Consider the following 16,979-nt stretch of genomic DNA (forward strand, 5'->3'; position numbering starts at 1 on the left):
ATGTGGTTTATGTTGCAAAACCACTCGCTCACCTTCATATATATGTATAATATTCGGATGCTGTACAGAGCTCATTATCTGTACTTCGCGCCGAATGCGCACTAAATCAGCTTCGGCTTCGATTTTACACTTCTTTATGGTCTTGATGGCAACCTCCTGCCCCGTTTCCTTGTTAATACCAAGTTGCACTTTTCCATACGTACCTTGACCCAGTTTTTTAATTATGTCAAATCTAAATGAAAACACATAAACTAGATGATAACACATTTACATATGCGTAAGTGAAAAATATAAAATCGTACCTTTGTCGTAATTTTTTCCTATGATTGTTCATCTTGACATCGCCTGTATTTGCAATTCCACTCATTATGTTGTCTATTTGATCCTGTGGAATGCCAGATGGATGTGCATTATTAGCTTCGGCCGCACCGGCGTTTGTGTCTACATTTCCCACAACCATGTTTACTTTATATCGCAAGTTTCTTTTATCTTAATTGACTGAAATTGTACAGAAACAAAAACCTATCATAGGAAGTTTCTTTAAATTTGTGACATAAATACATTTCACTTTAAAATTGAAAATATTTTTAAATACTTCCTACAGACTTAGCTACAGTGAAGCTGCATCTCTGCATATGGAATATTAATGAATATCAAACAACAACTGGTTCTATATGTTTTTTATTTGCAAAAGTCTTTTGGACATCAATGAAGTCAATGAATTTTCGCCATTCCATGGTCTCAAACGAGTTACAATCACCTCAAGTTTATATATAAATATCGCCATATATGATAACTTTCCGTTATTACATTAACGAATCGAAATATGGCGAATGCACTGTTTGCTTACACTTAGGGTTTTAAAAGACTTTGATGTAATCGGTCCACAAACACGATTTACTCGTCTGTCGTCATACAGCTGGCCTAAGTTAAAGTAAAGAGCTAAAATTGGGCGTATGCATTCTCGAGTTTCAGCCTAGATTTAACAAACGAAAAAGGTTGCAGTCAGGAAGGCTGGCCACCAAACGCAAAGCAAGCCTCTTCGCTTAATACAAGGCAGCGTAAACGCAGCATTAACTGAACCGATGTTATCCATATTTGGTAAGGATGAGTTTTTTATGCGTCATAAAGAAGAAAAACAAGTTCTTGTTGCTCAATAAAGTATTGCTTTCCTGACACCCCTTAGAGGAGTTTCTTGGGGAAGGTAAGGGATCCGCATACCCTTGATTTTATTTTTCACATATTTTCGTCATAAAATATAAAAATTGAATTTCTTCCCTTGCAAAGGCTTGCCTCTCTTACATGGAAGGAGTCCTAAGTACATCTACGTGGCCCGAATTAACCACAACACACAAAAAAGCTTTTTCAACTGGTACGTCATTGTCATTGCTTCACTAAAAGATGTCATTATCGCAAAAAAAATTGTCAAAGAATTTGTCATGACGTTACATATATTTGAGCAAACTTAATGTAACCTGTCCCAATGAAGTGGCGCAGCATATAAAAAACAACACAAGAAAGGAAGACAGCGCGATGACTGTAATATGTAATAGCGATAGAATTTGTAATAAGAGCTTTTGTTTCTTATTGAACGCCATCATATCAATAAAATATTTACGCTTGCGACAGGTAAATAAATTTATCAGTTGCTGGAATAATCGCATAATTATGTACAAGAAGAGAAAACCCGTAGGTGCAGAATCTTACTTAATTCCTCAATTTTTTTTCTCTGTATTGTAGTGGGCCACGGTCTCCACTAAATACTTCACACGACTTTTTCAAAATAATGCATTATATGGGAAGCGGTCGAAAAAGTGCACCGATCCGCACAATTTTCAAATAGTACGCTTTTTTCGACCTTTCCTTCATATGTCAAGCTTTGTGCGAAAAAAAAAAGGCGGCAGCTATTCCTCTTTCATTATTTATTTGGAAGAGATGTGTTGCTGAAACAGTGATACAGACCTAAGTGAAGCGCACATAAAGCCCAGTATGCACGGCGACCCCGAAGATAACAAGTGAGTGCAGCGCATGAAGAGCTGATGTAATCTTTGCTGACTCAACAACTACTAGCGCTACTAAGTCAAACACTCACAGGAAAGTGGTTCCAATATGCAAAAAAGACGCCCTAAGATGGTTTTTCGATAAGAAAACGCTCAGAGGTAGGCCACCTCGGCCCACAGGACGTGTTCTAAAACAGATGACACTGATCCAAAAAGGAGGGTCGTTTGATAGATAGCTTTTATATAGCAAGTATTCTTTCGACAAATGATTTGAAAAATAGCGGCCAACAAGAGACAGGACTGTGAATAAAAAGTACATTGAAAGCCGACAGGAAACAATAAATAATTTCAATTTTCAATAGTTATTTTTCAATCGTATTTTTCACGAAATTGTCCCGAGATGAGCAGCATAAAATAATATCTCCCTGGACCAAAAGCTATGTCCAACATAATGCAAAACTTGACGTTTATGCACAAATGCAAGAGTACTACGCGACTCACTGAAAGCGAATAAAATTCATAAATTCCCTCTATCCTATCGCATATTGTTCCTGCAGCGCGGGGATTTCTTTGTTATCACACAGTTTTGCTTTATTACATCGCCATCGCCATCGCCATCGCCACCGCCACCGCCATAAGCTAACGTTATAAAACTGATGAAATAAAAATCTGCGATGCGCACGAAATCTTTATTTCTTGAAAATTCTCCATTTAAGATAATCGAGTGTGTTTGAGCGAAATTTTTCACTTAACGCGGGTCTTGGGGGGGGGCGTTTTTATTAAGCCGTAAACGGAGACGAATTTATATGCGATTGCTTTTAATTGTGAGGCACTATATAATTTGGTACTGAAAAGGGTCTTGGATGCTTTTTAATGAACATTCTTATGCGACAACAATGAAGCAATAAATATGAGGAGGAGTGCAACGAACGAAACCAAATCGGAAAATTGTTTGCGAAGAAATATTATAGTAAATAAAACAGAAAATCAATAGCTTAATCGGTAATACTTGACTTGACTTCCATGGACACTTTGAATTTCGCAGAAGATGTGACAACAAGTTTTATCTCAACTCGCATTTCCTATTTATTTATTTTTTCATACCTATAGTGTATTTTGAATCTCGAAACTTTGAAATCTTTTTTTCAAAACACGATTTCTAGAAATGGTATACACACATCATAACTCCGACAATTTGTATTGTTTTCATTGACATTTTTAACAAATCCTTTGAAATGACATTTTAAAGTAAAATAAGTAAAGGAACTTGCAGCAGTAGTTTCGATATATTATTCAGAAGACATGATTGATTAACAAACGGACAAATTTCTATTCTATAATTTTATATAATGTGTGTGTGCGTGTGCGTGTGTGTAGTTATGTATAGTTTATGAGTAATGAGTAAAAAGCAAAGAAATGAAAGGAAAATTTCCCAGTTTTCAATATGTTGTGCGGCGTATAGTCACAGACCATGCTTGCGAAAGAGCGCTCAACAATCTCTACATACATGTGAATATTTGCAATCGGGAAAACGTTTAACAGAGACAGCCACCTAAACGAACAGACAAGACCGATTCACATATTGATCCCAATTGAATATATACATACATACATACATACATATATATGCACTTTAGAAAGTCTCTTGCAGATTACTTTAGGGTGCTGCGAACAATGCAATGCAATGCAATGCAACCATATCCTCCTCCTCCTTAGGTATGAAAAGCCAATAAAACGCGTGAGATATTTTTTTATGAAAATTGTATGTCAAAGCGAGTCAAACAACAACAACACAAAAAGATTGGAAAGTTTTCTTTTAATATCTGACAAATGTGAAATTTCTTTCCCGACCTTCGGTGAGAATAAGAAGACATTTTGTTTTGCTACTTCAACCCAGTAAACATTAGTAATGCGATTATGAAATGATTATCGCCAAAATATCGTTTGCTTGGCAAATGATAATTGAATCAATTAGTAATTGATCGAGTTTTTTTTTTTTCTGCCAAAACATTGATTCCCCAAACTCATACCCGATCAATTCATTAGCTCGACAAGCACAACGACTTAATATACCTGTGTGTGGACAAAAACTTCCAATGTTTCTACCGAATTTGACGCCCACACCTTTTTTTTTTGCGATCAAGAGAGTATCAGCAACAAACACTACACAGACGGACAGACACGCTGATCGAGGATACATATATATTATAGGGTTCCCTTTTGGTTGTTACATACATATATTAAAAAAAAGAAAGCCTGGTGAGCAGACCCTACAGTGGTGGATATAATAAAACTTGATTTTGCTTATGTTAAGTACGAGTTTTGTTTGTGATGAGTTGTTGCCACATACTCTCATACTCATTGCACGAAATGGTTCCGTGAATTGGTCTCGGACACTATGTGAGATAATGCTTTTGCATAATTTTCTTTGAGAATATGAAAAGGCTCTGATTTGAGCCGATAAACAACTAGCAAAAATTAATGAATGCATTTTGAAGCCGAGATACTCATCATGTTATTAACGAAAAGACGGTTAAACATTGGGTTGATCAAGTCTGGCACCGCTAGAGTCGTATCTTCTTCGAAATGAAATGTCAGCGAAGTATCTTTCAGATAAGAAGCAGATTAACGCCAAAGATAATTCTTTGCATTTTATTTGAATTTAAAATTTTATCAAATTTTTTATCATAATTTGTCAGAGAATCATTTTATAAATTGTGCAAGAAATGCTTCGAACTTAGGTTGTCTCTACTCGCTAGGAGAATAAATAGACGGATCGAATGCTTCATAGCAATGTAATGACCAAAGAGTAGTGAGATTAAATTTTATGAAAGTAACGGCTGACAAATCATAGGAAAACAAGTAAAAAACTTACGATTCGACAGAAGTCGACCACCACCCTGCACCCACTATACTGCTTCGGCTAATACAATTTTTTAATTATTTTCGTGACATAGTACGAAAAGTTAAATCTCGTTTCCTTTTAAAAGAGCATACCTTTCATGGCAGCAGGCCCGAAATGGAAGTTGACTTTGTCCAAATTTACCATAACTAACTTTCTTGTCAGAGAAGACGCTATTAGTCTTGGCCTATTTTCGTTATAAGATATTAAAAAAGTCACCTTTCTAATCACATATAGAGGGTTACTTTTCGTGGCATAATCTCTGAAAAACAGATAATAGATCTATGTGAGGTAACCTTGGCAAACTTAATTTTTTTGTGATAGTGAATGTGAACCGATTTTTATTGCAAAGATTTACTTTTTGCGTGAAGGACTTTATATGAAATGAGGTAAAAGATTAGTTCATCCTATTCAAATTTTTGTGATCAATCTACAGTTACATATAGGAAGGCTGTTTTTATTCCCCTCGCGAGTGAGTGTTACATTCTCTTTTGCCAGACGGAAGCTTTGCTGTACTGTTGATCAGCATCAAACTCTAAATCGATTTAAGCATGTACGTCTCTCTGTCCGTCTGTGGTAAACACTGCTCTACTGTTCGCAAAATGGATATATCGGCTTCAAATTCAACGAAACCATTGGAAGTTCTTGAGAATGAGATAAATTGAACAAAGCACACGTCTACAGCAGAGAGTGAACTGAAGGCAGCTCAAGTTCTCTAAACAATAATTTGTGAGTTTTTCTTCATTAGATAGAAATCTCTGAAATATCCTATATTTACTTTATGGAGTAAAGGGAAAAGAAAAAAGAAAGGACAATGCCCGCGCGAAGTAGTAAATAAGCAAACTTTTCATTTTTTTGGCGTTTTCTGTTTACTGCTCATAAGGTAAACAGGGCGAGAATGTTGAAAATTATTCCGGGCACTTCGGATTCGCAAATATGTTCGCTGTCTAAAAATACGTTGCTTCTAAAATAAATATGGTGGACCGTAGCAGTTCTCTTGGGTATCAAATAAACGGACTTGGAGAGTAGTAGAAACCGACAAGCTATGTATGTTGACTCAAAAACCAAATATCGCGACAGGGTGAAGTAATCTTTTCTCACAATTCGGTATGTGGACATGGTTGCCAAGTAGGAGGGTTTGGAGAATGGATGCAGATGGAAGATGGCTTTTTGCCCATAAACTACAACAGAGACACGATATAAATTTCCACTTTTTTTCTGCAAATGCAAGGGACAAATCAGACACGCCCGCAGTTTTTTCTCCTTTCATCCTTTGTTAGAATAACGTGTGTAAAAGGGTGTAGTAAAAAGTTCGGAATATAATTTTTGTGTTTGTTTATTTCTATTTTTCTCGACAATTTTTGAAAATGGCACAATTTGTTCACGTAGAAGGAGTAGCAGAAAAAAGACGTAATTTAAGGAATTGCTGTAAAAATGTTCGCCCTTAATCCAAAATAGATAGCAAATATCGTCAAAATAGCTTCGAAATTGCAACCCTGCAAATTGAACATAACATATACGCGGGCAGATATTAAACGGACATGCGGACAGACATGATTAAAGCGATTCAAAAAATGTTTTATAAAGTTTACGGTGAAAAAGTGAAAACAACTCGCTAAAGATTACATTGGAAATATTTAGACAGCACACAATATAACGATCAGACAAGAAGTAATAAAAAGATCGTATTATATATAAATTTATGACGAACAACTCGAAATATGGTGAATATTTTCTCGTCGCGGTAACGTAAAGCGAAACATTGAGACGCAGAAATATTTACATACAATGCGACAATGTATAACAAAGAAAGCAACGCATACTTTAGGAAATTTTGCGACACGAATTGCAAAACCGAAAATTTATTCCCGGAGATAAAACCGCTTAACTGATGATGCTATGAAAACTCTTTATAAAAGCGAAAGTCTTTTCCTATTACAGATCGCACGTAGGGCAAACAGCGGCGTCGCATTTCCGTTATTATGATTGATTGGACTGACTATGAAGAAGAAGTTTTCCTTTTAATGCGAAAAAGGATCACTGCGGCGGCTTACGTAATACAAGTTGTTAAAGATGCAATGCTTAGTATTAGCGACGAAAGGGGCGGCTTTAAGATTTTAACGATTTATGAATTGATGAACGTCAAGTTTCTTTCAAGATTTTCTTGCTGTTTTTTGGTTTTCGCAGTAACTTTTACTTTGCTCACCCTGGACCGGCTTAATTTAAACAATTTTCATTTATTCGTCGAACAATAGGTATGTGAAACAAACAACAAATGTCTAGGAAATTTTGCACTTGTTTTTTTTTCTTCGTTTCTACTTTTTTTTTTTTCTTTTTTCTTTTTTTAATTGTTATGACTGATCGATCGTGTGTAATGGTAATGAGAAAAACGAAATAGCACGATATACTTTAGAAGGAAATGACCGATTCGTTGGCCATTTTGTATTTTGTTTTTAAAATTTCTTTTTCTTATTCTCTTTATTTATTTATTTATTATTATTTTTTTTTGTATTTTTTTTTTGCTTTTTTGGCAAAAAGAACGAAAAGCACAAAGTAACACACACTCGTAGTCGCATTTGTACATCTGTGAGTAGACACACATGACAACTATATACCAAATACCAAAGTATTTAGTGTTGTTTATGTGTACATTTTATGATTACGGGCAGAGGAGATGCACACACACACACACACACGCATATATATATATATATATATCGGCTAGTGAGTATAAATACTTGAACATATGCACATATCGATGTCTATATGCGTTTATATGTATGCGTATGAAAATAGGTATGTATTACGGAAGAAGAATATACACGCATACACGCGCGCACTCAAAAACTTCACTTACATATCAACGTATGAAGAAGAGTACGTTTACATAGTTGCAGTTCCCGTTCGTATCGTATATTGGCCTTGTGTATTATTCGTTGTTTCAGATTTCTTTTATTTATTTATTTATTTTTATTTTTATTTTATTTTTATTTTCTTTCTTCACTTCTTCTTTTTTCGGAACAATTACATTAGTTTCCAAAGTGGAAATTAATTTTAAATGAAAGCACAGCCTTTTTTTATAGTTATATATATGTACACATATGGGGTGAGTGTGTGTGTTTGTGTTTGTGTTTGCATGTTGGTTAGTTTAGTTATGCAGCGAGTGGATGGATGGATGGTCTTTGAAAATATGTGTTGATTTATGTGCCTTCAGTCGGTTGCTGCTTATTTCTTTCTCCAATATGTTGTTTTAAGATTTGTTTTTCTATTTTCAAAATTTTAAAAATAACTTTTAGCTAAGCACGCAAGAGAAACAAACCGTTTTGATTTGAAAACTTTGTCTCCTTTAGGCGAATGAGCGATAACGAATTGAAACGACAATAACGAGCGTGTAATACAAAACTGAAATTTTTAATGCGAAAAGCGACCACAGAAAATCTCAATCATAGGGTACATACTTACATATGCACATACATATATGTGTGGATAAAATGTTTATTTTTTTTTTTTTTTTTAATAAATTTTTCAAAATTTTTACACTAATTTTTCAAACTAAAGCTCTTACGACGGGTTTTTTCTTTTCAATTTTTAATTTTTTTTGTTTTTTGATTCAAATTCCAATCAATTTATTGAACCGCCGACATACTAATTAAATTTATACCATCCATGTGTACACATATGTCCTATGTTCATGTATATAGATATTTCAAAAAAGATTGATGTTGCACACATGCTCACATGTATATATATATACATGTATATTTGGTAGAAATGTCGTTTATTACTATTTGTGCGACTAATTTTTTTGAAAAATATAAAAAATTCTTATGTTCCGCGTTCTCTATTTATTATTGTACCGATAGATATAGATATAGGTTGTGTGCGTATACGAACCATACCATTGGATGAATTTTTGAAAATGTACTGAATACTGAAAATTTTTGGATCGCCGTCGTCTACGAAATTTACTAAAAATAAAATTTTTCAATTTTTAAAAGAGAGATGAGAGCGAGGAAGAGCGCATTCTATGTGGTATTGGTTAGCTTGTTAAGTACGTATGCATTCCTACACATTTAGCCATTGCATCGGCTGTCTAGATGTCTGCTTGACTGTTTGTTTAGCTAACTAAGCTAATAGCTCCTTTCATATTGCTGGCCAAATATTGCTCAATAAGCGAGCATTGAAACAACTTGCTAAACAGAAATCATCAGCTTGTGAGAGTTTCTTGTACCCTCTTTCTTTTTTTTTTTCTTTCTTTCTTTCTTTCTCTCTCTCTCTCTCTCTCTCTGTGTGTGTGTGTGTGTGTCTTCCGCTTTTTCTTATTATTACAAATCCACTTTCTTCCGCTGACATAAAATTGGTCAAAATCTGTTATTGAACAAGAGCGCAGGGGCAAAGGTTATCTTCCAGTCTCATAAGAGGTAAAACTTTCAAAAACTATTTTAAATACATGCAATTAAAAAGCAAGCAAGCGAACTGTAGACGGTAATGTAGGCCACTATAGGTAGTTTTAGGTTTCAAAAAAGATGTACTAAGAAATGCCCTACCGGTACATAGTATCGAGGCGTTAGTGGACGCGAGACAGTTTCTTCTGAGTAGTTTTACAACAATATTGATTTTGGAGACTTTTAGTGTGATCTATGCTCGGGAATTCCGAGCAAATTGATACAAACTACGCAGCGTTTAATTTCGCCATAATGAGCTTTCGAACATTGCTGTTATATTATTTCTTATGGAGATTAAATTTACAAAGTCAACGAAGAAACTTTTCCGAAAGGAACTTAATGCCATGTCAAGTGAATTGATGCTCTCAAGAATGAGTCGTTGTACAATTCTGCCCACTACATTATTAGACATCGTGGGCCCCATGCGATCCAAGAGGAAAGTTTCGAGCAAAGATCTCATGGAACTCATAGGGGTTCATAGGGGTTCAAAAGAGAGTAACATGCAGTAAGAAGATGAATATCGACCAAATCACAATAATTCGAAGTGTTCGCTTATCGGGGCAATTTAGATCTGCATAGCTACGATGAATGGGTGCGAACATTCAAAAAAAATTGTTGCGACGCAATACCAGATAAAAGTTTCGAGCAAAGATTTCATGGAGCTCAATTATTCAAAAGGGCCCAAAGAAGAAAAACATCGAACAAATCACAATAATTCGTAGAGTTCGCTTATCGGAAAAATTTAGATCTGCATAGCTGCGATAGCTGCGAACGTTGACAAAAAGTTATTAGTAAAGTCACTACTAAAGCCACTAACATTGTTGAGGGACTTTCCCACTCGCCGGCATTAAAAGAAACTTGTAATCAAAACACGGGGGAAAAAACAAGCAAAAATACAACCCCTCTGTACCGCCATACATATATTCCCATAGTATAGTGGGCGAAATACAAATTCCTCAGATCGAAAAAAAAAAGTAATAGTTGTTAATGTTAAAAGTCCTCCTTATAATATATTTTAACTTAATATGACGCTAAAGACGATTAAAAGCATAAATTATTAGAAAACGTGAGCATTTTGTCTGCTTAGAAATGTTGCAAACAACCTTAAATTGTAACACTTAGGAATGCTTAACTTAAATGTCAGTCGACAATGTCTGCACAATTTTACACACCTACATGTATATATATATGTCTATGGCTATATATAGATGCCATGCTCGACTTGAGTTTTCTATAAAAGCATGAATGCAACAAAAATTCTTCTGATGGTAACGCGTATTGCTTTCACACTCACCGAATGGAAAAAAGATTATATAATTTTCATGCCGTTAAAATAGTCACGGGAGTGAGAAAGGAAATTCCGTTACTTAATGTTTCTGTGCAATTGACTCTAGTTGAGTTTACTCAGCATCTCTGCGCTTTCATGTTCTACATGTTTGCCTCTTTGTGTAGATCCATGCATTTTACCAACTGACAAATCATGTTTCCGAAAAAGGAAGTGCGAGAAACAGTTATACGGAAATATATAGAATATTAATTTAGGCATACTACATAAATCAAGTTGTCTCTCCTCTCACGTTACAACGCAACGTTACAACGCAATAGTATGCAATGGCAGCTAACTGCGATTGGCAGCATTTTGATGGGCCAACGAATTTCTTACTCTTCATTTCAATACTTTCGCTTCTTAACTATAGCTAACTAAACTAACTAAAAATATGTATGTGTGTCAACACAAATGATTGGAAATAGTGTCTGTCTTTTCACATCTATTTCTCTATTTTAAAAAAAATTAATTTTTTAACATTTAAAGAGAAAACATATAGAGGAGGAGGAGGAGGAGGAGGAGGAGGAGATAGGTATGTGAATGAAAGTTACAGTTTACTATAGACAATGAGGATTGCCATCATATACAAGCCCTTATTATGTATTAATGGTGTGATGGTGCATATGACTGAATTGACTTAAATTTGAAGGTGTGTGTAATATTTGGACAAGCACGTGTGAAGTGCTCCATTAGCTTCAATTTTACAGCGCCCTTCTATAACACGTCAAACCCCCCAAAAAAATACCTCCAAGTGAAAAGAAAAGCACACGTCACAAGTTTCAGTCACTTGTGAGAATGCTCGGAATAATTATGTCATTGCTTATGTTTCTAATTTAAACTACACACAAGTGGTCAGGAAATTTACATTCATAGTTCAAAAGTGGTTCAAAATGACCGGAGGGCAGTGTTCGCGTTAATTTTGAAAGGACATCGGACGGATTACTATTACAATTAAGAGTTGCACTGTCGCTCGGAAATCTGAAACACAAGGTCTGCGCGAGTAAGGAGACGCAATAACGCAAGTGTCCATATAAACCGTTCAACAGTTCCATTTGCTTGAAGACACATGGGGTAGGTTAAAGTTGCTATTCTATTAATCGCTTACAATTCATTCCTTCAACTCTGAACGCATCTCGGACACACACTGTCTACTTTCACTTTTCGTAACTTGTTGTAGAAGATGCACCAAAACGAGGCATGTAATCGCTCAAAAAGATACACTAATCATGGTTGCAGAAATGCCTCTGAAAGGAAACGCTCCTGCTCAAAGTCTCTCTGGCGACGTAACTTCTTAGACACATAGAGTAAACGAATAGATTTTCCACCCGCAAAAGGGCAGCAGCATCTTATAGTGTAAATAAGTTTTCAATCAACTGGAAGTTATAAGAAGTTTTCGTCCGATATGCATCCTACGTAGCACCCGGAAAGTTTCATGTCATTACGTCATGGGTTTACACCACTTTCAAAGAAAATGGCTCAGTTATTAATATTTAACAGATTCTTGGATGTTTTTAAGAATCATGAAAAGGGGCTATTGAATGGTTGGTTCAGGTCAAATATTTTATTTATAGACCGTCTAATGTAAAAGCTCATAAATTTTTATCTCAAATTACCCGTTAACAAAACATTTGCAACGACCAGAAGGAAGGCTCAGACACACAAACAAAGTATACATGTGTTCCTAATCAGTATCAAATTCTGAATCGATTTAAGCATGTATCGACAACGGATTGGACAGATACATTTGAAATTCTCGCATGCAGATTGGTATTGAAAATGATCCAAATCGGCCGAATGAACTGAGAGCACTCCCGTTTTTCAAAAGGAATAGAAACTTGGTTTTTTGCTCATTACTCATTAACTACAACAGATAAATCTGCAAATATTTGAACATACATTCTACGTAGAATCTGTACAAATATGGGAAAAATTAATCAGGTCTACTCAATATTATAAAATATCAAGATTTAATTTTTTATTTAACATCATTATAACGCGCAAAGGCAATTTTCAAAATCCGCGTAAAGTGCATGAACTCTTGACCAGTTCCAAATTTGAGATGCACTTAAACATGTCCGTCTGTCCAGCCGTGGTAAACATTCTCCCGTTCGCAAAAGTGAAGATATCTCCTGCAAAATTTCGAGATCAAACTAGACGCGCGTTTAACTACAAAGTTCCTAAACGAGTCACTAATGCACGAGAAGGACAAACAGCAGGGCCCTGTATGTAGTGTATATTGAGAAAATCTCCTATATTTTTTTTTTTGCTTTGTCAGAGGCTCTGAATGGATTTAGTCCGTGGCAGAGAGACACAAATAGATAAGTGCATCAATTTCAAATATTACTCGAATATAGATTGATAAAACCATATAATGTACTATGTGAATATAAAAAAATCCTACGCGTTTACTGCCTAAGGAAAACATGTGTTTAAGTAGACGCAAGATTATATTCAATTAGTGACAGATCTTTTTGTTCTTATAAGACGTAAACATGATTTTGGCAATAAGGTGATTCTTGATCTAATCCCGACAGAGTGCGAGATTCTCCAATTGTTGAAATAGAGCATAAAGCACAAGGCCAGAGAATAGTTCACTCATTCAAAATTACGCGGTTCCAATTCTCACTCGATTGTTTGTACCACTTGGCATTTCGGAACTAACGGCAAATTCTTACTATTATTATTTCCGTTTTGATGAAAAACGCACATTTCTACAAATGGTTTGACTTTGCATGGACACCTTACTCAGCATAGAACGTTTCCATAATGAGCCAGAAAGTTTTCTGCGGACAATTTCCCATGGGGACGACGGTACCTAACTTGAGTGTTGCAGACAGAGTGGGAGTACGGCTGTACCCGCCATTGATGGGTAGAAATAGAAATAATAAGCAAGAAAATTATATTCGCATTCGAATGAGCCTTTGACAGTTTTTACCTTAACAGAGAAAACGGAAACGGAAACGAAACAAAAAATAACTTTGATAAGCTGAAGTGTTAAAAGCGAATGATCGTTTTTTTACGTTATTTGTTTAAAGTGACTATGGAGTCTTTAATAGAATATGCGGGGATAGTTTCGCCGGTAAACTTGCTGTAGTTTATGAATAATGAGCAAAAACCCAAACTTCTGTGCTTTTAAAAGAGACGACGACTGTGAATGTGTTCAGTCTATGCTGCGCGTTATGCATGTGCGTTAACCGATTTGGCTCAGTTTCAATATCAACATGCACGCAGGTATTAATTACCGCAGACAGACGCACGGGCAGACACATCGATTCAGAATTCGATATTAACTAAGAAATGATTTTCTTTCGAGTGTTGCCAACCTTTTGATAAGAGGAATATGCCCCTGCCCATTATTACTATTGCTACAACTACTAATAACGATTACATTTCAAAACATTTGCAGGTAAAACAACAAACGCTTGACTCATTGAAATTGAATGTCTCTACAACAAAATATTTGAAACGCCTACATGATACATGAAGAGTGACACTAGAAGTAAAGATAGACACTCATAAAAAAGTAAATATAAATGAGTGTGCGACAGATAAGTTATTATTATACCATTTTCAACCAAAACCTAGTAGTATATCAGCTTGACGGTGTTACGAGAATTGGCCTATAACTGCATTTAATAAACTTTGGCAAATTCATCGTAAATTGGCTAAAGGATTATTTTATAACCAAATCAAACTATAACTTAAGCGCTTGACATCTGCTACAGTTGAAAGTAAATCTCTGCCTATGCAGCATCTCGCCCATAATTTAATATTTTATATCTAACAACAATTCATCCGAAATCGATAAAGTCTAGATAAGTAAATATAAATCTGTTCATAACACAAACCTTTTTCAATAAAGTTTTGCTTGCTTTTTCATTTCTGTTGTAACGATGCGCTTTTAAGAGGTTTTTCAATACACACACAACACAATAGGTCACTGAAATCTGATACTATGATAATATGTATGTATGTAAAAAGCTCTAAATACTTGATATAAAGAATGTGGTGGCGGTATATATGGCGTGAGTATAATGGCTTCGACGGCCAAACATCAACCTACTGTTTTTTATATACACATTTTTAACATTTAATAAATATTTGCTGCCTAAACGTATGCTAGACGTTTAAGTCATCTACCGCTGTTTAACCCGTTTTTGGACCTACACCTAGAATGACATTTACATTGCTTGATTCCTATTTTGTCACGGTTGACGACAAGCGTCAAATCAAAAATCTGTATATTTATACCTTACACTGCTTGTGCTACAGCATAAGTGCGGACGTACTTAACACCCAGAAGGGTTTAAGATAGACCCACCTTTTGTTATATCGATCGGTTCCCAATCATTTTCTAAATCGATTTAAGCCGATCTGAGTCTGGCCGTCCGTTCGTCTGAAGTTCTGCAGGCCGCAACTTTTGTGATATTTTGATAAAATTCGGTACATAGACGTACTTTGGCTAAAGGACGAACGTTAATGAAAATGGTTCGGATCGGCCCACTTTTTCGCCCACACCCTAGGTAACGCTTTATTCTGGAAAGTCGTTATAACTCAGAACTAGCTTTATCTCGAGCCTTAGGCATGGTGGGAGGTAAAGAAGTGTACTTCATTTTTAATGTTATTAAAAGAATCATCTCTTTATCGATTTTCAGTATCTCAAAGAAAAATGAAATATAACATATGTTACGTAATACCACTTGCCATGCCCACCAACACGCATTAGAAACGCCACGTATTACGTCCATTCCTAATAAGTGAATTTATGATTTTTTGTCTTGAAATTTTATATATATAATTTTATATATATATATATATATATATCTATGCATAGCGTATGCACTAATCTTTTATTATTTACTTTCGAAAATTGATTGGGTATTTGATGTCAAACCACTTATCAGATTTTGTTTCATTTAAGTAGAAATAAAGAAATCTAGTCCTTTGACTTTATACATTGCGATCATTGCCATAAGTTTAGGAAAAACTGTGTAGTAAGCTGTAACACAATTACATTCATTCGAAAAAATGCTTTATAATGCCGTTAAACTTTCAACACACGTGCGACTGCACTTCAATGAAAACCACTGCGGTTCGCTTGTATAGAAAGACAAACATACACTGTCTTAGATGCACACTTATCAAAGAGGATTTTCGTATTCATATGCATCATGCAGCAACTGCTTTTCATTCAAGCAAAATGGAATACATGTTCATACTTGCATTTATATCTATAGACATGCATAGCATGCACACACACAGAATATGAATATGTGTATATGTATAGAAAGATGATATGATGCTTTAGAAAAAGACGAAATATTTATCCATTCAAAACTTTCTGCTGTTTTCATAACGCGTTTTTTTTAAAAAGCTTAACAACCTAGGAAAGCATTTATAGAATAGTTTTAGTTTCTTTTTTTTTCGCACATGCTTTTTATACCCTACGCCACACCTGTGCTGCAAGGTGTATTAAGTTTGCGCGGACGTGTGTCACACATGCAAATACTAAGATGGACCTACTTTTTACTATACCGATACTCCAGAAGGTGATTCTGCTACTAAATTTCTCCGTCCTTCCACGTATTTTTATTGAGTTTAACCTATTGGCTGCAAATATCGCCCAGATATAATATTTCAACACTGGTGTGAAAAGTTTGATCTGATGTTTCGAGCTTTCTACATTCCCACGAAAGGTAAGCCTTTGTAAATTTGGATCACATGCGTCTACATTTTTTGTTTCGCCCATATTGCGATCATGTAGCTCGACTTTTCGGACGCCATTCCTTATAGGTGTTCAAATAAAGCTTAAGTCTTTATATGGCAGCAAAGCCTAATTATTGATACTATATGACGAAAGCAACTGAATAATAAAGTTTTTGAGAAGAAGATTAAATTCGGGATTTCAGATCGCGTATGTCTTCCTTGTATGAGTCACCATGAAAAGTACCCCCGTACTTGGAAAAGAACGTAATTTCGTGTATTTTATTAGGAAAATAAATTAAGATGAGTACTACGCAAGGTGTTGTAGGGTGTTTAATGGTCGGAAGTGTTTTTATTTGTTTCTTTTAGAAAATAATACTTTCCTCATAATAATATTCAAATTATTTAAAATAACCTATTGCTGTCAGCAACTTACGTAAAAAGATCGCCCACGTATCGATTGAAAGTTTCTTAGGACAAGTAAATTTGATATCTATGAAAAATCTGCTAATACTACATTACACATCGGCAGGCGGAGTGAATTTTGTTTCGCTGCGTCTTTCCAGATATCGTTAAGAGCTCATCGGCAGATCGAATACAGT

General features: G+C 35.2%; 1 protein-coding gene across 8 annotated transcripts in view; it reads right to left on the reverse strand.

Moving 5' to 3' along the window:
* The window catches only part of LOC119635015 (STE20-like serine/threonine-protein kinase), a 40,297-nt gene that overhangs the window by 21,199 nt on the left and 2,119 nt on the right, over nucleotides 1–16,979 (reverse strand). For 4 of the 8 annotated variants that reach the window (XM_038029517.1, XM_038029513.1, XM_038029519.1 and 1 more), the window contains exons 1-3: nucleotides 7,760–8,435; nucleotides 303–498; nucleotides 33–232 (exon numbers count right to left, since the gene is read on the reverse strand). In XM_038029517.1, coding sequence (XP_037885445.1) covers nucleotides 33–232; nucleotides 303–460 — 358 coding nt within the window. In that variant the 5' untranslated portion in view covers nucleotides 461–498; nucleotides 7,760–8,435. Of the gene's footprint in view, nucleotides 1–32; nucleotides 233–302; nucleotides 499–7,759; nucleotides 8,436–16,979 lie in introns of those variants that run through there. The other 4 variants (XM_038029514.1, XM_038029515.1, XM_038029520.1 and 1 more) reach the window with 2 other exon arrangements.

The sequence above is a fragment of the Glossina fuscipes genome, unplaced genomic scaffold (assembly GCF_014805625.2).
Source record: "Glossina fuscipes isolate IAEA_lab_2018 unplaced genomic scaffold, Yale_Gfus_2 3, whole genome shotgun sequence".
NCBI classification, from domain to species: domain Eukaryota; kingdom Metazoa; phylum Arthropoda; class Insecta; order Diptera; family Glossinidae; genus Glossina; species Glossina fuscipes.